This window comes from Periplaneta americana, chromosome 1 (assembly GCF_040183065.1).
Source record: "Periplaneta americana isolate PAMFEO1 chromosome 1, P.americana_PAMFEO1_priV1, whole genome shotgun sequence".
Taxonomy (NCBI): Eukaryota; Metazoa; Arthropoda; class Insecta; order Blattodea; family Blattidae; genus Periplaneta; species Periplaneta americana.
In genome coordinates this window covers 139,960,239-139,984,320 of record NC_091117.1, presented here as the reverse complement: position 1 = coordinate 139,984,320, position 24,082 = coordinate 139,960,239, and the positions used below count along the sequence as shown (strand labels likewise).

Here is a 24,082-nt window from a genome sequence, read left to right as displayed (position 1 = left end):
TATTTATTTTATTTAATGTATTTAATTTATTCAATTAAATTAATTAAATTTAATTAGTTGTTCCAATTTATTTAAATTCATTATATCTATCTAATTTTATTTATTTATTTCAACTTTATTTATTTATTTATTTATTTATTTATTTATTTATTTATTTATTTCATTTAATTTACTTAATTTTATTTCATTTATTCATTTTTCATTTATATTTTTATTCTATTTTATTTCATTAATTTAATTAATTTAATTAAATTAATTAATTAATTAATTTATTTATTTTCTTTAATTAATATACATTACTTAATGTATTTATGTTAATTTACTTTATTTTTTTATTTTATTTAACTGAAATTTGTACTTGGCATGCTGAGCATGCACAGTGCGCTAAACTGAAAATTTTACTACTGAACATGTGCAGTTTGTATTAGCAGTAACTTGGGATACTGTGCATCTGCAGTGTCTTAAGCCTGTAACATGGGATGCTGAGCATGCCCAGTGTGTTAAAAACTGTAACTTGGGATAATGAGCATGCACAGTATGTTAAACCTGGAAATTGGAATACTGAGCATACAAAGTGTGTTATAGTTTTAACTGTAACTTAGGATACTGAGCATGCGTAGTGTTTTATAACTGTAATTTAGGATAATCAGCATGCACTATGTGTTATAATTGTAACTTGAGATACTGAGCAGGCGCAATGTATTAAACCTGGAGCTTGGAATACTGAGCTTGAGCAGTGTGATAACAGGAACTTGGAATATTGCGCAAGCGCAGTGTGATACAAGTGTAACTTGGGATACTGAGCATGAGCAATGTATTAAAGCTGGAACATGAATACTGAGCATGCGCAGTGTGTTAAAATTGGAACTGGGAATACTGAGCACACACAGTGTGTTATAACTGTAACTTGAAATATTGAGCATGAGCAATGTGTTAAACCTAGAACATGGAATACTGAGCGTGCACAGTGTGCTAAAACCGGAACTTTTAATACTGAGAATGCGCAGTATATTACAAACTGTAACTTGGATCACTGAGCATACGATGTGTGTTATAACTGTAAGTTAGGATACTCAGCATAAGCACTGTGTTAAAACTGGAAATTGGAACACTGAGCATACACAGTGTTTTATAACTGTAACTTGGAATACTTAGAATGTGCAGTGTGATATAACAGTAGATTGGGATATTGAACATGCGCAGTATGTAAAACTGAACCTTGGAATATTGAAAATGCGCAAGTAATACTGAGTATGCACAGTGTGTTACAACTTTAACGTAAGATATTGAGCATTAGAAGAGTGTTAAAGGTGGAAAAATGAATACTGAGCATGCGCTGTGTCTCAAACTGGTACTGTACTTTAAATACAGAGCATGCGCAGTATGCCATAACTGTGACTTGGAATGTTGAGCATGCGTTGTGTGTTAAAACTGGAACTTTGACTACTGAGCATGTACAGTATGTTATAACTGTAAAGGGATAATGACCATGCATAATGTGTTATTACGGTATCTTGGCATGCTGAGGATGAGCAGTGTGTTATAACAGGAACTTTGAATACTTAGCGTGTACATTGTTTTAAATCTGGAACATAGAATACTGAGCATGCGCAGCGTATTATAACGTTAAATTGGGATATTGTAAATGTAACTTGGAATACTGAGCGTGTGCAGTGTTTTATAACTACTGCATGGGATACTGAGCATGCAAAGTTTGTAAAATTGGATCTTGAGACACTGAGCATGTGCAGTAATACTGAGCATGCTCAGTGTGTTACAAGTGTAATCTGTGATAGTGAGCATTAGCAATGCGTTAAAGCCGGAACTTGGAATATTGAGCATGCACAGTCTCTTAAAATGGAACTTGGAATACTCAGTATGCGCAGTGAGTTATAACTATAACTTGGGCTGCTGAGCATGCGCAGTATGTTATGATTTGAACTTGAAATTCTGAGCATGCGCAGTGTATTATAACTGTAACTTGGGATACTGAGTATGCGCAGTGTGTCATTACTATAACTTGGGATACTGAACATGTGCAATGTGCTAAACCGTAACTTTGATTACTGAGCATGCGCACTGTGTTATATCTGTAAGTTGCGATACTGAGCATGAGCAATGTATTAAAACTGTAACTTGTGATACTCACCATCCACATTCAGATATAACTGTAAATTGGGACACTGAGGATGCGAAGCATGTTAAACTGAAACTTTGAATTTTGAGCATGGGTAGTGTGTTACAACTAGAACTTGGGACACTCAGCATGAGCAAAGTGTTAAAAATGGAACTTGGATTAATGAGCGTGCACAGCGTGTTATGAATGTAACTTGGAATACTGAGAATGCGCTGTGTATTAAAGTGGAAATTGTAATACTGAGGATGCGAACTCTGAACAGGAGCAATGTGTTAAAACTGGAACGCGAATACAGAGCATGTGCAGTGTGTTATAACTGTAACTTGGGACACTGAGCTTGCAAATGTGTTAAAGCTGGAACTTTGAATACTGAGCATGCTCTGTGTGTTATATTTGTAACTTGTGATACTTAGCATGCGCAATGTGTTAATACTGTAACTTGGGATACTGAGCATGCGCAATGTGTTAATACAGTAACTTGGGATACTGAGCATGCGCAATGTGTTAATACTGTAACTTGGGACACTGAGCATGCAAATGTGTTAAAGCTGGAACTTTGAATACTGAGCATGCTCTGTGTGTTATATTTGTAACTTGTGATACTTAGCATGCGCAATGTGTTAATACTGTAACTTGGGATACTGAGCATGCGCAATGTGTTATATCTGTAACTCGGGCTACTGAACTCTCTCTCCCTCTCCCTCTCTCCCCATCCCCCACCCTCCCCATTTCATTCCCCCTCCACCACCCTCCCCTTTCATTCTCCCTCCTCCCCCTCGCCCTCCCCTCTCCCGCTCATCACTCCTTCTCTCCCTCCTCGCTCCCTCCCTCCCCCTCTCCCTCTCTCTCGTTATTGCAGCTGAGAATGTTGGTGGAATACGGTTTTGGTATATTTTTCTAGGTCTTCAGATTGTGTTCCAGATTATGTAATTCAAACTATTTATTCAATCTATTATGTTTCTCCTCAAATATTAATTGTCAATTAACTCTGTTATAACTGTAACTTGGGATACCGGTACTGAAAATGAGCAATGTGTTAAAACTGGAACCTCGAATACTGAGCATGTGCAGCGTGTTATAACTGTAACTTGGGACACTGAGCATGCGCAGTGTGTTAAAGCTGGAACTTTGAATACTGGGCATGGTCTGTGTGTTATATTTGTAATTTGTGATACTTAGCATGTGCAGTGTGTTAATACTGTAACTTCGGATACTGAGCATGTGCAATGTGTTATATCTGTAACTCGGGCTACTGAGCATGCGCAGTGTGTTATAATTGGAACTTGGAATACTGAGCATTCGCAGTCAGTTAAACTGGAACTTTGAATATCGAGCATTCGCAGTCAGTTAAACTGGAACTTGGAATACTGAGCATTTGCAGTAAGTTAAACTGGAACTTTGAATACCGAGCATTCGCAGTCAGTTAAACTGGAACTTGGAATACTGAGCATTCGCAGTCAGTTAAACTGAACTTTGAATACCGAGCATTCGCAGTCAGTTAAACTGGAACTTGGAATACTGAGCATTCGCAGTCAGTTAAACTGGAACTTTGAATACCGAGCATTCGCAGTCAGTTAAACTGGAACTTGGAATACTGAGCATTCGCAGTCAGTTAAACTGGAACTTTGAATACCGAGCATTCGCAGTCAGTTAAACTGGAACTTGGAATACTGAGCATGAGCAGTGTGTTGTAACTATAAGTTGCGATACTGATCATGAGCAATGTGTTAAAACAGGAACTTCGAATACTGAGAATGCGCAGTTTGTTTTAACTTGGGATTCTGAGCATGCACAGTGTCTTATACATGTAACTTTGAAATCTGAGCATACACAGTGTCTTATAAATGTAAATCGGGATATCGAGCATTTGGAGTGCGTAAAACTGGAACCTGTCATACTGAGCATGTGCAGTATGTTTCAACTGTAACTTGAGATACTGAGCATTAGCATTGTGTTAAAACTGGAACTTTGAATACTGAACATGCGCAATGTGTTACAACTGTATCTTGGGATACCGAACATTGGAAAAATTTTAGAACTAGACAACATGGAATACTGAGCATGCGTAACTTGTTATGTCTGTAATTTCGAACACTGCACATGCGCAATGGGTTAAAACTGGAACTTAGAATACTGAGGATGAGCAGTGTGTTAAGACTGTAACTTGGGATACTGAGCCTGAGCAATGTCTTAAAGCTGGAATTTGGAATACTGAGCATGCACAGTGTGTCATAACGCTTAGACCGTAACTTCGAATTTTGAGCCTGAGCAATATGTTAAAACTGAAACTTAGAATACTAAACATGGGCATGTGTTACAACTTCAACATGGGCTAGTGAGCAAGAGGAACGTGTTAAAAATTGAATTTAGAATACTGAGCATATTGAGTTTGTTAAATACGAACTTTGAATATTGGGTGCGCTCAGTGTTTCAGTAAATGTAATTTGGGATACTGAGCTTGAGCAATGTGTTAAAACTGGGACATGTATACTGAGTATGCTCAGTGAGTTGCAACTGTAACTCAGATTAGTGATCATTCGCAGTGTGTTAAAACTGGACCTTTGAATATTGAGCATACGCAGTGTGTTATAACTGTAACTTGGAATTCTGAGCATGCGCAGTGTGTTATAACTGTAATTTGGGCTAGTGAACATTAGCAATATGTTAAAGGTTAGAACTTGGAATACTGAGCATGCGCAGACTGTTATATCTGTAACTTGTGATATTGTGCATGTGCAATATGTTAAAGCTGGAAATTGGAATACTGAGCATGCACAGTGTGTTATAACTGAGACTTGGAAAACTGAGCATGCACAGTGTGTTATAACTGTAACTTGGGTACCGAGATTGAGCATGTGTTAAAACTGGAACTTGGGATACTGAGTATGCTCAGTGTGTTATAACTGTAACTTGGGATACTGAGCATGCGCATTATGTTGTAACTGTAACCTGGGATGCTAAGCATCCGCAGTGTGTTAAAAACGGGAACTTTGAATTACTCAGCATGCTCAGTGTGCTATAAGAGTAAAATGGGATACTTAGCATGTGCAGACTGTTATATCTGTAACTTGGGACACTGTGCATGCGCAATGTGTTAAAATTGCAACTTAGAACACTGAGCATGACCAGTGTGTTAAAACTGTAACTTGGGATACTGAGCGTGAGCGATGTGTTAGACCTGGAACTTGGAATACTGAGCATGCGCAGTGTGTCATAACTCTCAAACTGTAACTTCAGATTCTGAGCATGAGCAATATGTTAAAACTGCAACTTGGAATACTAAACATGCGCATGTGTTACAACTTTAACTTGGGATACTAAGCATGAACAATGTGTTAAAAATGGAACTTGTACTGTGAATGCGCAGTGAATTACAACTGTATCTTGTATTACTGTTCATGTGCAGTGTGTTAAAATTGAATCTTTGAATACTGATTATAACTGTAACTTGGGATTCTGAGCACGCGCAGTGTTTTATAAATGTAAGTTTGAATTCTGAGCATGTGCAGTGTGTTATAACTGTAAATTGGGATATTGAGCATGTGCAATGTGTAAAACTGGAAGTTGCAGAACTGAGCATACTCAGTGTGGTTCAACTGTAACTCGAGATACTGAGCAGTAGCAATGTGTTAAAACTGGAACTTGGAATAATGAGCATGCGCAGTGTGTTAAATTCGAACATTTAATACTGAGCATGCCCAGTATGTTATAACTAATGGATAGTGAGCATGCACAGTATGTTAAAACTGTAATGGATAGCGAGCATGCGCAGTATATTAAAACTGTAATGGATAGTGAGCATGCGCAGTATGTTAAAACTGTAATGGATACTGAGCATGCACAGTATGTTAAAACTGTAATGGATAGTGAGCATGCACAGTATGTTAAAACTGTAATGGATAGTGAGCATGCACAGTATGTTAAAACTGTAATGGATAGTGAGCATGCGCAGTATATTAAAACTGTAATGGATAGTGAGCATGCGCAGTATGTTAAAACTGTAATGGATACTGAGCATGCACAATATGTTAAAACTGTAATGGATAGTGAGCATGCACAGTATGTTAAAACTGTAATGGATAGCGAGCATGCGAAGTATATTAAAACTGTAATGGATAGTGAGCATGCGCAGTATGTTAAAACTGTAATGGATACTGAGCATGCACAGTATGTTAAAACTGTAATGGATAGTGAGCATGCACAGTATGTTAAAACTGTAATGGATAGTGAGCATGCACAGTATGTTAAAACTGTAATGGATAGTGAGCATGCGCAGTATATTAAAACTGTAATGGATAGTGAGCATGCGCAGTATGTTAAAACTGTAATGGATACTGAGCATGCACAGTATGTTAAAACTGTAATGGATAGTGAGCATGCGCAGTATGTTAAAACTGTAATGGATAGTGAGCATGCACAGTATGTTAAAACTGTAATGGATAGTGAGCATGCGCAGTATGTTAAAACTGTAATGGATAGTGAGCATGCGCAGTATGTTAAAACTGTAATGGATACTGAGCATGCACAGTATGTTAAAACTGTAATGGATAGTGAGCATGCGAAGTATGTTAAAACTGTAATGGATAGTGAGCATGCACAGTATGTTAAAACTGTAATGGATAGTGAGCATGCGCAGTATGTTAAAACTGTAATGGATAGTGAGCATGCGCAGTATGTTAAAACTGTAATGGATAGTGAGCATGCGCAGTATGTTAAAACTGTAATGGATACTGAGCATGCGCAGTATGTTAAAACTGTAATGGATAGTGAGCATGCGCAGTATGTTAAAACTGTAATTGATAGTGAGCATGCACGGTATGTTAAAACTGTAATGGATAGTGAGCATGTGCAGTATGTTAAAACTGTAATGGATAGTGAGCATGCACAGTATGTTAAAACTGTAATGGATAGTGAGCATGCGCAGTATGTTAAAACTGTAATGGATAGTGAGCATGCGCAGTATGTTAAAACTGTAATGGATAGTGAGCATGCGCAGTATGTTAAAACTGTAATGGATAGTGAGCATGCGCAGTATGTTAAAACTGTAATGGATAGTGAGCATGCGCAGTATGTTAAAACTGTAATGGATAGTGAGCATGCACAGTATGTTAAAACTGTAATGGATAGTGAGCATGCGCAGTATGTTAAAACTGTAATGGATAGTGAGCATGCGCAGTATGTTAAAACTGTAATGGATAGTGAGCATGCGCAGTATGTTAAAACTGTAATGGATAGTGAGCATGCACAGTATGTTATAACTAATGGATAATGAGCATGCACAGTATGTTAAAACTGTAATGGATAGTGAGCATGCGCAGTATGTTAAAACTGTAATGGATAGTGAGCATGCACAGTATGTTAAAACTGTAATGGATAGTGAGCATGCGCAGTATGTTAAAACTGTAATGGATAGTGAGCATGCACAGTATGTTAAAACTGTAATGGATAGTGAGCATGCGCAGTAAGTTAAAACTGTAATGGATAGTGAGCATGTGCAGTATGTTAAAACTGTAATGGATAGTGAGCATGCACAGTATGTTAAAACTGTAATGGATAGTGAGCATGCGCAGTATGTTAAAACTGTAATGGATAGTGAGCATGCACAGTATGTTATAACTAATGGATAATGAGCATGCACAGTATGTTAAAACTGTAATGGATAGTGAGCATTCGCAGTATGTTAAAACTGTAATGGATAGTGAGCATGCGCAGTATGTTAAAACTGTAATGGATAGTGAGCATGCGCAGTATGTTAAAACTGTAATGGATAGTGAGCATGCGCAGTATGTTAAAACTGTAATGGATACTGAGCATGCACAGTATGTTAAAACTAATGGATAGTGAGCATGCGCAGTATGTTAAAACTGTAATGGATAGTGAGCATGCGCAGTATGTTAAAACTGTAATGGATAGTGAGCATGCGCAGTATGTTAAAACTGTAATGGATAGTGAGCATGCACAGTATGTTAAAACTGTAATGGATAGTGAGCATGCGCAGTATGTTAAAACTGTAATGGATAGTGAGCATGCGCAGTATGTTAAAACTGTAATGGATAGTGAGCATGCGCAGTATGTTAAAACTGTAATGGATAGTGAGCATGCACAGTATGTTAAAACTGTAATGGATAGTGAGCATGCGCAGTATGTTAAAACTGTAATGGATACTGAGCATGCGCAGTATGTTAAAACTGTAATGGATAGTGAGCATGCACAGTATGTTAAAACTGTAATGGATAGTGAGCATGCGCAGTATGTTAAAACTGTAATGGATAGTGAGCATGCGCAGTATGTTAAAACTGTAATGGATAGTGAGCATGCGCAGTATGTTAAAACTGTAATGGATAGTGAGCATGCTCAGTATGTTAAAACTGTAGTGGATAGTGAGCATGTGCAGTATGTTAAAACTGTAATGGATAGTGAGCATGCGCAGTATGTTAAAACTGTAGTGGATAGTGAGCATGCGCAGTATGTTAAAACTGTAATGGATAGTGAGCATGCGCAGTATGTTAAAACTGTAATGGATAGTGAGCATGCGCAGTATGTTAAAACTGTAATGGATAGTGAGCATGCGCAGTATGTTAAAACTGTAATGGATAGTGAGCATGCACAGTATGTTAAAACTGTAATGGATAGTGAGCATGCGCAGTATGTTAAAACTATAATGGATAGTGAGCATGCGCAGTATGTTAAAACTGTAACTTAGAATACTGAACATTGGCAATATGTTAAAGGTAGAATTTGGAATGCTGAGCATGCGCAGAATGTTATATCTGTAACTTGGGACACTGCGCATGAGCCATATGTTAAAACTGGAACTTGGAATACTGAGCATGCGCATTGTGTTAAAACTGTAACTTAGGATACCGAGCATGAGCAATGTGTTAAAGCTGGAATTTAGAATACTGAGGATGCGCAGTGTGTTATAACTAGACTTCGTTGAATTGCCACACGTAGCATGCAATCAGGTTGCCAATGTACGGTAGTATAGAAGAGGTGAGCGACCTCCCGGTCTCGTAGTATAAGCAGTTCATGTTAAGAGTTGTGACCATCCAAATAGATAGAGCAGCTACAGCTAATGTATACTATGTAAGCACTTGTTTTTGCATTACTGGGGTTGGAATAGTCAAAGCTTAACATTTGTTCAGTGCAGACAAGAATTCAATCAAACATTCTACAGTGAGAGTGTTGCTGTTCCAAAGAATTGCCCCTGGAATACATTACCCCCGCAGCCAATCTTGACCCGTTGGAAAATGTGGTTGGATGCTGTTAATTATTATGCAGAATATTACGGCAAAATAATGGAGGTAATTTATGCATTGGATAGCACTGATAGTTCCGCTGTTGCAGCTATAAAATCATTGCCTTCTGAACAGTTATTGGAAGATATTCTGTTCATTGATTCTAATTTTCAAATCGTGTCCAAAAGCATCATTCTGTTAGAATCGTCTAAACTACAACTCTCAGAAGCCCTTAATATAGTGAATAAAGTATCACAAACCGTTATCCAAAATAACAATTCACTAATTTCAGAAAAAGTGAAATGTAAGTTGAGAAACATTATTGCTAAAAATTCTGCCTATTCACAACTTCGTATTATAAATGATGTACTATCAGGTTGCGATAAGACGTCTGAAGTTGGTGTACTAAATAGTAGTGACTTTCCGTTCTTCAAATATGCACCTATTACATCGTGTGTTGTTGAACGTACATTTTCCCAATATAAAAACTGTTTGAGTGACCATCGGAGGAGGTTCACTTTGCAGTCACTCAAAATGTACGTAACTCTTCACTGCAATGCACATATTCAAGGATGATGTGAGTATATTACATTAAATTTTAATAAGAGTTAATATATCTCACTACAAAATAATTGTGTATTTATATGTTTAGACATTTCCTACTTCAATGATCATTCAGTATATTTCTTGAATGCTGGATACAGGTTTTATTGTAACCGCAGTATACTGCTCAATGTTTACATCAGAGGCATACTCCATCCGTTGCACGTCCTCTTCTCATACAGTCTATACTACGTGCATAGTAAACCTTACGATTCTCGTGGCAATTCCACGAAGTCTAGTTATAACTTTAACTTGGGATACTGAGCATGAGAAATGTGTTAAAACTGGAACTTTTATACTGAGTAAGCTCAGTGAATTACAACTGTAACTTGAATTACTGATCATTCGCAGTGTGTTAAAACTGGATCTTTGAATATTGAGGATGCGCAGTGTGTTATAACCAGGGAAAGGATTTATATGTAAATACATATTTACTTATAAAGCTAATATAATTTATATTTTGCATTATCTTTATGTTTCACAATGTGTAGGGTTGAAAAATCCTACTTTTATTTTCCATATTTTTCCATATTTTAGAGTTTAGTACATATTTTCGTTAATTTCCATATATTTTCCATATTTCATATAAAACAGTCCATATTATATTAGGTTTAACAATAAAACAAAACAAAATTCCATTAACTTTTAAAAATACATTTCAACAATAGAGATTTAAACACATGTTCAGTAATCCCTTTAACATCAGAGTTATTTGAAAATTAGCAGTCCTATCAACAATGGGAAAGTAAGTTACAAAACTGTATTAATTTAATTTAAAATTTTTAACAGACTTCAGTTGTGCAGCTCAACAGTTAAATGCCAGTCAGAGTACACATAGGTTCAGTTTTGTAAATCATACTATAAAGACGGTAAATATGCCAAAAGTACGTCATTCAGTCAATTTAAAATCAAAACTAACAAGTTACATTTCAGAATTTAAAGAAGATGGTTTATCAACTGACAATAAAATATTATTTTGTAATTTGTGTCAGTGTGCAGTATCATCTACACAAAAGTTCCTGGTGCAACAACACATTACAACTAGTAAACATCAGGCCAACAAACAACTAAATTCCAAGCAGAGACAATTGTTTTTAACACAACCAACAACATCGAATGTAAGATCTGAGTTTAACATCGACCTGTGCCGTTCTCTCATCTCTGCTGATATTCCTCTCTACAAACTAAAGAATAAGGTCTTCAGGGAATTCCTTGAAAAATATACTCAACATACAATCCCGGATGAGTCAACACTTAGGAAGACGTATGCTCCATCCATCTACGATGAGACAATACAGAAGATAAGAGATGAAATTAAAGATAGTTCAATTTGGGTTTCCATTGATGAGACTCCCGACAAAGAAGGTAGACTTGTTGGTAATGTAGTTATCGGTTTGTTAAGTGAACAATATTCTGAACGAATTCTTTTACATTGTGATGTTCTAGAAAAGTGCAATAACAAAACTATAGTTAAACTGTTCAACGAAGCTATGGGTATCCTGTGGCCAAAGGGTATTATGTACGATAATATGTTATTCTTTATTAGCGATGCTGCCCCTTATATGGTCAAAGCTGGACAAGCATTATCTGTTGTATATCCTAAATTGACTCATTTTACTTGTGTGGCGCATGCATTTCATCGTGTGGCAGAAGTGGTCAGAGACAATTTCCCTAAAGTAGATTTGTTGATTTCATCAGTGAAAAAAGTATTTCTCAAAGCTCCCAGTAGAGTTAACGTGTTGAAAGAAATGTACCCTGAAATTCCATTGCCACCAAAGCCAATTTTAACTAGATGGGGTACATGGCTAGAAGCAGTTGAATATTATGCCGAACATATAGACTCTATTAACAATGTTCTCCTTGCATTGGACTCTGAAGATGCAGTCTCAATTGATACTGCGAAAACAGTTACCTGTGACATAAGTGTGAAGAATGACTTAGCTCACATTCAGCATACATTTTCATGCATCATAAAAACGCTCAAAAGTCTCCAAAATAGGCACCTTTCACTATCTGAAAGTTTTGAAATTATAAATAGTACTGTGGAACAACTGAATCGTGGTAGAGGTAAAGTTGCAGATGCAGTAAGAGCTAAGGTGGACACTGTACTTTCAAAAAACCCTGGATATGAAGAACTACAAAAGGTTGTTGCTGTGATGAGTGGTGAATCAACAGTGAAGATTAACTTGGACTTATCCCCAGCAGACATTGTGAAATTGAATTATGTACCAGTTACTTCTTGTGACGTCGAACGCTCTTTTAGTCAGTATAAATCTATCCTCAGAGACAATAGAAGAAGATTCACTTTTCAGCACTTGAAAGAAATGTTTGTAACCTATTGTTATGGTAACAGACAATAAAAATTGTGTTTTGTTGAAACTACATTGGAAGATAAGGTACGTCCATTATATTTTTTGTTTAGTTTGATTAAAATGTATCAATATTTAACGTACATAGTCATTTTTTTATAATTTTAAGTCCATATTTAATTCCATATTTTGGTAAAAATCCATATTTAATTCCATATTTTGGTAAAAATAACTACATATATATTTACATATTTCATATATTTTTAGTCCATATAAATCCGTTCCCTGGTTATAACTGTAACTTGGGGTTCTGAGCAAGCGCATTTTTTATAAATATAACTTTGAATTCTGAGCTTGCGCAGTGTGTTATAATTGTAAATTAAATATTCAGCATTCACAATGTTTAAAACTGGAAGTTGCAGCACTGAGCATATGCAGTGTGGTTCAACTGTAACTTCAGATACTGAGCATTAGCAATGTGTTAAAACTGGAACTTCGAATAATGAGTACGCGCAGTGTGTTAAAGTCGAACATTTAATACTGAGAATGCGCAGTAGGCCCAAGTTATAACTGTAAGTTGGGATACTGAACATTGGCAATATGTTAAAGCTGAACCTTGGAATACTGAGCATGCACAGTGTGTCATTACACTCACAACTGTTACTTCGGATACTGAGCCTGAGCAATATGTCGTCGTCTTCCTAACAAGTATTAGGCCGAGTGGCCTGTTACGGTCCATCTCTTCTTCGGACGACCTAGAGATATTTTGCAATGCGGATGGTAATGAAACAGTGCTTTTGGAATTCTGCATCGATCCATTCGTTCGAGATGACCCTTCTGTTGAGACTTGAAAGCAATATGAAAATGACGCTCAATGGGTGGCAAGCCCAGAGAGGTACAATTGGTGGGGTTTTCACCTATGCAGCATTTCCTTTGCATATGACATTTCAGTTATACCGCTGATAATCGGTCCCCAGAGCCTCATTTGTTCAAAACAGGTTGCACCACGTGAAGGTGAGGCTGGGATTTGGGTAGGAGAAGTTGTAGATGGAATGCACATCACTACCCTTTAGCAACCCTGAGCATTATGTTAAAACTGGAACTTCGAATACTGAGCATGCGCAGTGTGTTATAACTTTAACTCGAGATACTGAGCATGAGCAATGTGTTAAAAATGGAACTTGGAAACATTGCGCGTACACAATATTTTAAATGTAAACTTCATCTTACGATGTAGGATGACGTATATACGTCCGTTGATGTGACATATTAATGAATATTTAAATACTTATATAGTCACAATCATGCCATGGTTCGAATCCCGCTCAAGGTTGTGAAATTTTTCTTTCATACCATGGCATGATTGTGACTATATAAGTATTTAAATATTCATTAATATGTCACATCAACGGACGTATATACGTCATCCAACATCGTAAGATGAAGTTTACATTTAAAATATTGTGTACGCGCAATGTTTCGTGACTGTAACTTGGGATGCTGAGCACGAGCAATGTGTTAAAACTGGAACTTGTATACGCAGTGAATTACAACTGTAACTTGGATTACTGATCATGTGCAGTGTGTTAAACCTGGCTCCTTGAATGCTGAGGATGTGCAGTGAATCATAACTGTAACTTGGGGTTCCGAGCAAGCGCAGTGTTTTATAAATGTAACTTGGAATTCTGAGCATACGCAGTGTGTTATAACTTTAAATTGGGATATTGAGCATGCGCATTGTGTAAAATGGAAGTCCCAGTACTGAGCATGCGCAGTGTGTTTCAACTGTAACTTGAGATACTGAGCACTAGGAATGTGTTAAAACAAGGAACTTGGAATTCTGAGCATGCGCAGTGTGTTAAATTCGAACATTTAATACTGAGCATGCACAGTATGTTATAACTGTAACTTGGAATACTGAGCATGCGCAGTGTGTTTTACTGCAACTTGGACACTGAGCATTCGCAAAATGTTAAAACTAGAACTTTGAATGCTGAGCATGCGCAGACTGATATGTCTGTAACTTGGGATACTGACCATGAGCAATGTATTAAAACTGGAACTTGCAATACTGAGGGTGCGCAGTGTGTTATAACTGTAACTTGGGATACTGAATATTCGCAAAATGTTAAAACTAGAACTTTGAATACTGAGCATGCGCAGACTGATACGTCTGTAACTTGGGATACTGACCATAAGCAATGTGTTAAAACTGGAACTTGGAATACTGAGGGTGCGCAGTGTGTTATAACTGTAACTTGGAATACTGAGCATGCTCAGTCTATTATAACTGTAACTTAGGATACCGAGCATGAGGAATGTGTTAAAACTGGAACTTGGAATACTGAGGGTGCGCAGTGTGTTATAACTGTAACTTGGGATACTGAGCATGCGCAGTCTATTATAACTGGAACTTGGAATACTGAGGGTGCGCAGTGTGTTATAACTGTAACTTGGGATACTGAGCATGCGCAGTCTATTATAACTGGAACTTGGAATACTGAGGGTGCGCAGTGTGTTATAACTGTAACTTGGGATACTGAGCATGAGCAATATTTTAAAACTGGATCTTGGAATACTGAGCATGCGCAGTCTGTTATATCTGTAACTTGGAATACTGACCATGTGCAGTGTGTTAAAACTGGAACTTTGAATACTGAGCATGCGCAGTGTGTTATAACAGTAAATTGGGATACTGAGCATACGCCAGCCTTCACTTGGAGGAAGCTGAATAAAATTTATTCAAAATAATTTCGTTAGTCGTGATATTTGGAAGAAGAAGATTCTTCTGAAAGTCTATTGCAATACTCTCTATATCTATGGTTTGTTGTGCCCTTTTTCTGACTCCTTTCTTCCTAGAATAAAACACTTGTGCCCTCTTTTTTATGAAATTTGTTTGTGACATTTAACTCCTTAATTTGTTTGTCTATTTCCAAGCATTTTTCCGAAGCAACTGGAACCGCAGCCAATTTCTTTTCTTGAATTTTCATCTCAGATTTATATTCATCACATTTGCTGCATATATCAGAGCTTAGGTAGCCAAATCCAGCGTTGAAATGATTAGTAAAATTTGCCTTGTAATATTCATATGACACTTCAGGATACCCATCCATTATATACATTTCGAAATTTTTTTAATATTTAAATCTTCTGGTAAATACAGTTTGGAAGATGATTTTTTTCAAACTATAGTGACTCTCTCTTCCCTTCAATGACCTAATGTGATTCATTACAGCACTTTTGGTTTCATCAGACACTTCTCTATGATAATTGTCAAGTTTACCCCTCATGTCCTTTGAAGATCTGCAAGTCTTCTTGAGAGCTTTTTGTAGTCTCTCGACTCTTTTCTTCTAAATCCCATGCAATAACTCCTATTCAGTGGCAGCTGAATGGCTGAGGCAAGTGAGGCCGGGCCTCAGTCACTTTGGTCCGTTAAACTCAAAATTTGAGTGGTTTTTAGTCGTATATAACATATTATATTAGTTATTTCAATGAAGCGTATAGAGTTGTAGAAGTAGAAAATTTTGTTATGAATATAGATCTGTCTTGCAGTAAAATTTGTTCCTGAGGCCAGGATCGCTCGTACCGGGTCTGGCTTCTGCATTTCGTATGTTTCCACTGGTTTTAAGGTTGCACTCGGAAAGCTAAACTGAGGCACATTTCTTGTGGCCTCGTGGCCTAGCAGGTACTCCCTCACCCGTCAGTCTTCACTTCTCCCATTCAGTACCCTGTCTTTTGTCAATGCCGGTCTCAAGTGTTGGTTGGGATGAGAATAACAGTGGTGAATCGTCGTGAGGTCTACTGTGGTTATGTGTTTCAGGAAAACAGAAATCGAAAGAAATGCGAGAAATAATGATGATAATTGTAATAAATTCATTGTTAGAGTATTGTTATCGATAGGAAATAATACTGAAAAAAGGAAAGTTTTAAATTAAGACAGACCTACGCCATCACTGACAATTTTTCAGAAAGATAATCTTAAAACACGAGCTTTCAATGCATCTGGGTGTGAGTAACATAAATGAGTCTTTGGTAATGTGGTGTGAAATAAACTTTTCTGTTGGTCGTGCTTGTTGCTGTCAGAAAACAAAAGAAAAACAAACAAAAAAGAGAGAACAGCGTGTCTACTGAAACTTCAGCGATCTGAAAAATATTTCCAGGGGAATTTCAACACATGCTTCTTCAGTTGAGCATAATATTCGTTGCTTTATAAAAATTAAATAGGTAAGCCTACTGAAATCAACTCACAGCATAGCAACTTATTTGAGGATTGACATATTATTTTTCATTAATGATAATGATAATAATAATAATAATAATAATAATAATAATAATAATAATAACAATAATAATAATATCAATCATAATAAAGTATCACCAATAATAAACATTTTGTATGGAGGTAGCCTGCTTAAACTACTTACTGCAGGCCTCACCGAGGATTTCGGTCACCAGCCGCTACTGTTCCTATGTGCAAAATATAAAATTGTTCAGTAGGAAGAAAAACACATTTATTCATTCTATGGCAATATTACATAGGAGACTGTGAATTCTTAAATTTTCGAAAGAAAGAAATATAATTACATATAGGAGAATTTATTATTTGCTGTATCACTATTTAAGTTACTTAACAGAGTAAAAATCTGAAAATCGATAAATATGTCACATAGGAGTTATTGCAGGAACAACGACGCTTATATAATATCCTAACCACATTCATTTGGACTTGACAGAAGTTATTCAACCAAGAAAAGGAAGAGAGTATTATTTGAAATTTGCATCAGTGTATTGAAAATTTTAACTGTTGGAATTTTAAACGTGTAACTCACCGAACCAGGAAGAATCATCTTCAGAGAGCTTGTCCGGACCATCAGGATCGGTTAGAGCATTTAATGCAATTGGTATGAATCCCATACCAGCCCCTACCACTATCGAAGTGCTGGAAGCTACCAGGGTGAGTCCAGTCTGAGAATAAAGTCACAGATTAAATATTTCAACACATTTTAATTAACTAGAATGTAATTGTAAGATGAAGATTATTCAAAAAATCCAAATAAATTAAATAGAAGTAAAATAAGAAGTAAAATTAACAAACAAATTAAATATTATTCATTGTTCGATACACTCTTTCAACACTTATAATCACGAATAACTTTATGGTATTTTTACTGTGTTAACTTTTGCAATTTACCTGGCTGAGCAGTTTCGAAGTGGTATTCTTCATTGTCCGAAGCCTAGGCTTCGAAACTAGTCAGTCAGGTAAATTGCGAAAATTAACACAGTAAATATATCATAAAGTTATTCAGCAAATTAAATACTTAGTACGAAAAGTATTAATAAATTCTTTCAATATTACATATTTACATACAAATTAAATTCCAAAGCTGTGTACAGTAACACTCTTAGTAATGATTTCATGTGAGCAGTGCTCTAAAGTTTTTACTAACCACAGATCTAGATAAGGTTATGGTATATAGTTTTCTCCAAAAGTTGTAAGTTTAGAGGATATATTTTAGTGAATTTTTATTTTATTCTAAATTTTCGAACAATTTATATCTGCTTATGTTATTGACTAGGTTACAGTAGGTATGGAAAATCAGCAGTAAAAAAGATCGAATTTATAAGTGACAGGTTGTCGTATTTAGTACTTAAGGGTAGATGGTGCGATATCACAGTTGTAAATGCTCATGCCTCTACAGAAGAGAAAGACGACCATATAAAGAATAGCTTCTATGAGGAACTGGAACACACTTTTGTTCAGTTATCTAGATATCACATGAAAATTTTATGAGGGGATTTCAACGCTAAAGTATAAAGGAAGGGAATTTTTAAACCGATTATTGGAAAAGAGAGCTTACACGTAACTAATAGGCCTAATGATAATGGAGTTAGGTTAGCCAACTTTGTGACATCAAAAAATTTTATTATCAGAAGTACAACATTTCCCCCATTAGGATATACACTTTAATATACTTGGACTTCTCCAGATGGATTGACACAAAACCAAATAGATCATGTCTTGATAAATAAACGGAGACATACTAGTATAGAAGACGTTCGAACTTTCAGGGGGGCAAACTGTAATTCTGACCATTATTTGGTAATTGGAGAATTAAGAGAAAGACTATTAGTAGCCAAGCGAGTAGAGCAACAAGTTAATATTAGGAAATTCAATATTCTGAAATTAAAGGACGAGGAAACTAAGCAACATTATCAGGTCAAAATTTCAAATAGGTTTGGTGGTTTAGCAACTTCCGACGAAGTCGAGGAAGAGTGAGATGTTAGTAGCGTGTGGGAAAATATCCGAGATAATATCAAAATTACAGCTGAGCAGAGCATAGGCTATTATGAAACTAAGAAAAAGAAACCGTGGTTTGATGAAGATTGTCCCATAGTAGTAGAAAGAAGGCAACAGACAAAATTGAAATTCTTACAGGATCCAGTTGAGGCGAATAGAGATAATTACTTCAATGAAAGAGGGGAAGCAAGTCGTACACTTTGGAATAAAATGAGAGATTACTTGAAGGCAAAACTGAAAGAGGTAGAAACAAATAGAATAAAAACATTCGAGATTTATATAAGGGTATAAAGGAATTTAAGAACGGATATCAGGCAAGAGTAAACGTAATCAAGGATGAGAATGGTGACTTGCTTGCAGACTCTCATTCAATCCTGAACACACGGAAGAACTATTTTGGGCAACTACTAAATGTACATAGGCCAAATAGTAATGATCGGGACGAAATTCAAATACAAACTGCTGAGCCATTTATACCCGAACCCACATTTTCTAAAGTCAATTGCGGTAAAAAATCTGAAAAAATACATGTCTCCAGATATCGATCAAATTCCAGGAGAATTAATACAAGAGCGTGGAAGCGCATTATCTAGCGAAATTTATAAGCTTATATTTGCTATTTGGGAAAAGGAAATTGTACCAGAACAATGGAAGGAGTCCATAATTGTACCTATTTTTAAGAAGGGGGACAAGACTAACAGCTTGTCTCCGTGGCTGATACGGTTAATATTTAAATATAGTTATTTGAAATCAATTTCTTAATGCTTGTTGTTAAAGCATTTTACATTTTTCAATTTCATTGTAATTGTTAGCTTTTAATATACATGCATTTACACTGTATATGTAGCCTATATATATATATATATATATATATATATATATATGTGTGTGTGTGTGTGTGTATAATATATAAATGGTGTAAGTGCATTCATTAGATTAACGTTTATAATATTATAATTTGTAATTTTGTATTGTCTGTGATCATTAACACTTCATCTCAGGACTCTATTTCAACGTTATTGAGACAAAAAAAATCGTTAATATAGACTAAAATTCGAACCATCACTCTTCTGCACAATATGCAGAAAACTTAACATCTGAGCTATTGAGACAACACAAAAGCTTTCCTTTGTGCGCGGAGTGTCGATCTAGTCATGAAGGTTCAAATGTCGATTTAACTACACGATTTATGTATGTATTTATCTATTATTTAAGTCATATTACCATATTATTTGCAGTTTTTAAAGTGAATTTCGGAACGATGCTAGCAACAAACCAAATAGCCTTAATTTAAGTAACTCAAGTATTCGTCATCTTGTGTATCAGTGCTCTGGTCTCCTCCTATCATGCGCAGTATCTTACATCTGAGACTTAAAAATATTCCATCGTCTTATTCCTTTTTGGGGGACCTGTACATCTATTATCAGACAGTACATCTCACTTGACGATATGTGTCAGGAAACTCCAACAGGATTTATGGGCCCCTGTGCAATATTGTGCTCGGGCCCTGTTGAAAAAAAAGTTAAAAATAACAAGTTACCAATTATTATGACGATAATAATTATTTGCAAAATAAATAAAAGATAACCCCATACACAGATACGAATCTAAAAATATACACTTTTGTTACATTGAAAACTTTTAGCAAAACTTCACATTACCACAATATATTATATTCATCACGCTTCTTTTTCAGTAGGGCCTACATAGTATGTTTCGTGACGAAACTTTAATCTTTTCGTTGTCGTTTGTTTCGTTTCGTTTTCATAAAACACTATTCTTAAACAGCTGTAATTTCTTACTTTCAGGCTAATATCAACAAATAAGCCTGCTTGACTTCATTGATGCAAAATCATCAATTATATCATGAAAATTTAAAGACCTAGCAAGATCGCTCTCCAGACTAAGGAGGCCAAGGTTACTCAGTCTTTATTGGCACATTGTTACTCTGAATACATTTTTATTTCCTTCATTTTGTTTGAAGTTGGTGTGAAATTGAGCGTTGCTAGTGAAGGTGCAGAAAATAAACCAATCTCAAGCCCGTCTGTTCAGGTTGTCAAAAATGGAGACAGTTCATGCTTAGAAGTGAATACTGATGGTTGTGGCTGTTTAGAAAAAAATTCTGATAACAGTAGTATTGAATCAGAACAAGCAAACAATAGTAAAAATGATGTGTTAATATGTGCAAGTGAAACAAATTTACCCACACCAGTTCCTAACTCTGAGTCATGGCAAGTAACATGCGATCTTGGAAAACTAAAAAGTGGCAGACAAATTGTAAGTGTCATTGAATGTGTTGTTCGAAAAAGAACCCCCAACCTGCCTAATAACCTTCTAAGTGACGAAACAAGAGCCTTTCCAGTATTATTTTCAAAACTCAAGAATGGAGAATGTGTTCCCAGAGACTGGCTATGTGCAGTGAAACAAAATCAGTCCCTGTACTATTTTCCCTGATCTGTTTCACTCCACACTAGCCAGTCTCTGGGAACACATTCTCCATTCTTGAGTTTTGAAAATACTGTAATACTGTTTTTGGAAAGGCTCTTGTTTTCGAACAACACGTTCAATGATACAATTTGTCTGCTGCTTTTTAGTTTTCCAAGGTCGCCCAATTTCACATCAACTTCAAACGAAGTTCTACTCCCTTTCTTAATATCTTCCAATTTTTCTGTCTCTCCTTGCTCTTCTCAGCTCCCGACTTATGCTTCTACTTGTACATTGTCTGCTGGTAACACTAATGAGCAGAATTTACTAGAAAAACAACAACGAAAAGACGAAAGTTTCGTCACGAAACATACTATGTGGGCCCTATTGAAAAGGAAACGTGATCCTACGGCTTGGATTTGGAAGAGTCCACTAGCATATTGCAGTGGGCCGGCAGGGGTTGGTAGATAAGAGGACAAGCCAATTGAACATGTTCGGTACAAGCGCCGGGAACATATTTCAGGCAAATCCGGAGACCTCAAGTGTCGCGTCAATGATTGTTAACGTGGGAAACCGATATTCTATTATATAAAAGTTAAACATTTCAGGGGCGTATTTTGCGGGCTACCGGGGCTACCAGCGGTAGCCCAAGGAAATTACAAAAGAAAAAGTTTATAATATAACATAATGTAATAATTTTGTATTATTAGTTTTACCATAGTAATTAAAATTAAAGTAATTGTTAGATATATTTTGTGTAATAATAGGGTCAGCGGTAGCCCAAACCCTTTAACCAGTATATGCCACTGAAACATTTACATAATGAAGTGGTAATTTGTATTAATTCTACTATTGTTGGTTAATATGTCAGATTCATGCAACAAATGTTCTTACAAAATTGTATAGTACCGGTATGTATCTGTGAATAATTATTCGTGATAATGAAGAGTAATCAGATTCACTTAATCTGACGGGCCCTTACTGCTCACAGGCCCATATGCACTTACCCCCTTTGCCCCCCCTTCTCGGAGGCCCTGGTCAGAGGAATAACAATAATTATGCATCTGAAGTCTGATTAGTGTAATATGTAATCGGCGATGTATACAATGGAGGGGAAAGGGAATGGCCATCCTACCTCATTATCTCCTGGTCTAGTTACCTCATAAGTGGTGCCTTGTTGGTATCACTTGTGAGGTTCAGACCTGTTTTCGGACAGTTGACTAAACAACAATAACAACATGCATGCATATTTATAAATGAACACATTTATAGCCCTGCATGTAGAGTGTAAGTGAAATAATCCTGTAGATTTTCAGAGTGAATAGCTCATGTTGTATGCAATAAAAAAGTTTAATATCATATTGGTGGAAAGTTCATAGTTTTCTCAGAAAAAAAGTCCCCCCCCCCCAAATGTTTAACACCCTCTTATTCGGTAACTATTGTTGCGAGTAGGGTCGTGATTTTTGTCCATATCGATAGAAAATCTAATTTCTTCTTCTTCTTCTTCTTCTTCTTCTTCTTCTTCCCTTCAAGTATTAGGCCAAATGGCCTGTTACGATCTCACAGTGGACGGCTTTCGTGTTAATTTAATTTAAATACCACTCATTTCAAGCCACTAAATGATGCAATTCAGTGCAGATTGCAACGCTGTACCAGAGAGAAACTTTCAACTTAATTTTCTAATTAACCGTGCATTTAATCACGAAACGTAATATAGGTGTTCTATTCATTTAAGTGTACCTTATCATCCTTTTCAATCTGCAGGATTATTTCACTTCCATCCTGTACATACATACATACATACATACATACATACATACATACATTTTTTAAGTTGGTTATTTAACGACGCTGTATCAACTACGAGGTTATTTAGCGTCGATGAGATTGGTGATAGCGAGATAGTATTTAGCGAGATGAGGCCGAGGATTCTCCTGACATTCACCTTACGGTTGGGGAAAACCTCGGAAAAAACCCAACCAGGTAATCAGCCCAAGCGGGGATCGAACCCGCGCCCGAGCGCAACTTCAGACAGGCAGGCAAGCGCCTTAACTGACTGAGCCACGCCGATGACTACATACATAAGTGTATACAAATAATACGCGCGTATACAAATATACACAGAAAAATAAAGTTATGACTAAATAATAAATTATATGAATGCAATATAAAAAATAATGCAGTGGTATATTGACAGGGTGCTTGAATGAACACAAAAACAAATACCGTTAGGCCCTATATATTGCTGTAAATGCAGTTCGAAATGTCGAAGACCTAAATTAAAAGAAGGGCTTCAAATATTAACACAGCTTACAATTCCGTTGCAGCGAAATGTAGAATTTGTTTATATACACACCTGTCTGGATATCATTGCAGCTACTCGAACACTATCTACTCATTTCCCTTTTACTTAGTACTGCTCATTATCCATAAACCAGTTTTAAGGTCAGGCGATTGCATATCGCCCTATGTCAAGTAATCAGCTGACTGCTAACAATAACCACTCGACATTCCAACATGAGCTTCCTATCTTCTGTGAAATCCAAGTGCTCAGAATAACCCAAATAGCGAAAGAAGTGATTTTTTTGTAGTTAATGTAAGAATAAATAAACAGTGTCATCAAAATGACACACAGTTTTTTAAAACGGTTATTTAACGTTGCCCTCAACTGCGATGTTATTGCAATGGAATTGGTGATGGCGAAATAAGTCCGAAGATTCGCCATGGAGTTACCTGACATTCATCTTACAATTGGGATAATAATCTCGGAATAAATCTAGCCAGATAATCAGCCCAAGCGGGATTAAACCTATATTCGAGCACATGCACACATACATACACACTGGCCCACTTACGCGAACACATTCACAGACTCTTAAATTCACACGAAACAGATATTCATATATTATAATCTCTTGTAATATATTTTTTATTACTTTCCAATTTCGATATTTAAGACTGATACAAAATGATACTTCAACTTTTACTTTTTTTTTTATTGTACATTATCTTTAGTTACTATTGTTATTATTTTGTAACGAAATTGTATTTCACATACCTAATGTCTACGTAG

At 36.3% G+C, this 24,082-nt stretch overlaps 1 protein-coding gene across 2 annotated transcripts in view; it reads right to left on the bottom strand.

Annotated features, from left to right (window-relative positions):
• The window catches only part of LOC138701471 (facilitated trehalose transporter Tret1-2 homolog), a 38,846-nt gene extending 15,216 nt beyond the window's left edge, over positions 1–23,630 (bottom strand). The window contains exons 1-2 of one of the 2 annotated variants that reach the window (XM_069828368.1): positions 23,366–23,630; positions 17,117–17,252 (exon numbers count right to left, since the gene is read on the bottom strand). In XM_069828368.1, coding sequence (XP_069684469.1) covers positions 17,117–17,252; positions 23,366–23,380 — 151 coding nt within the window. In that variant the 5' untranslated portion in view covers positions 23,381–23,630. Of the gene's footprint in view, positions 1–17,116; positions 17,254–23,365 lie in introns of those variants that run through there. The other variant, XM_069828378.1, reaches the window with a different exon arrangement.
• Positions 23,631–24,082: the final 452 nt, after the last annotated feature.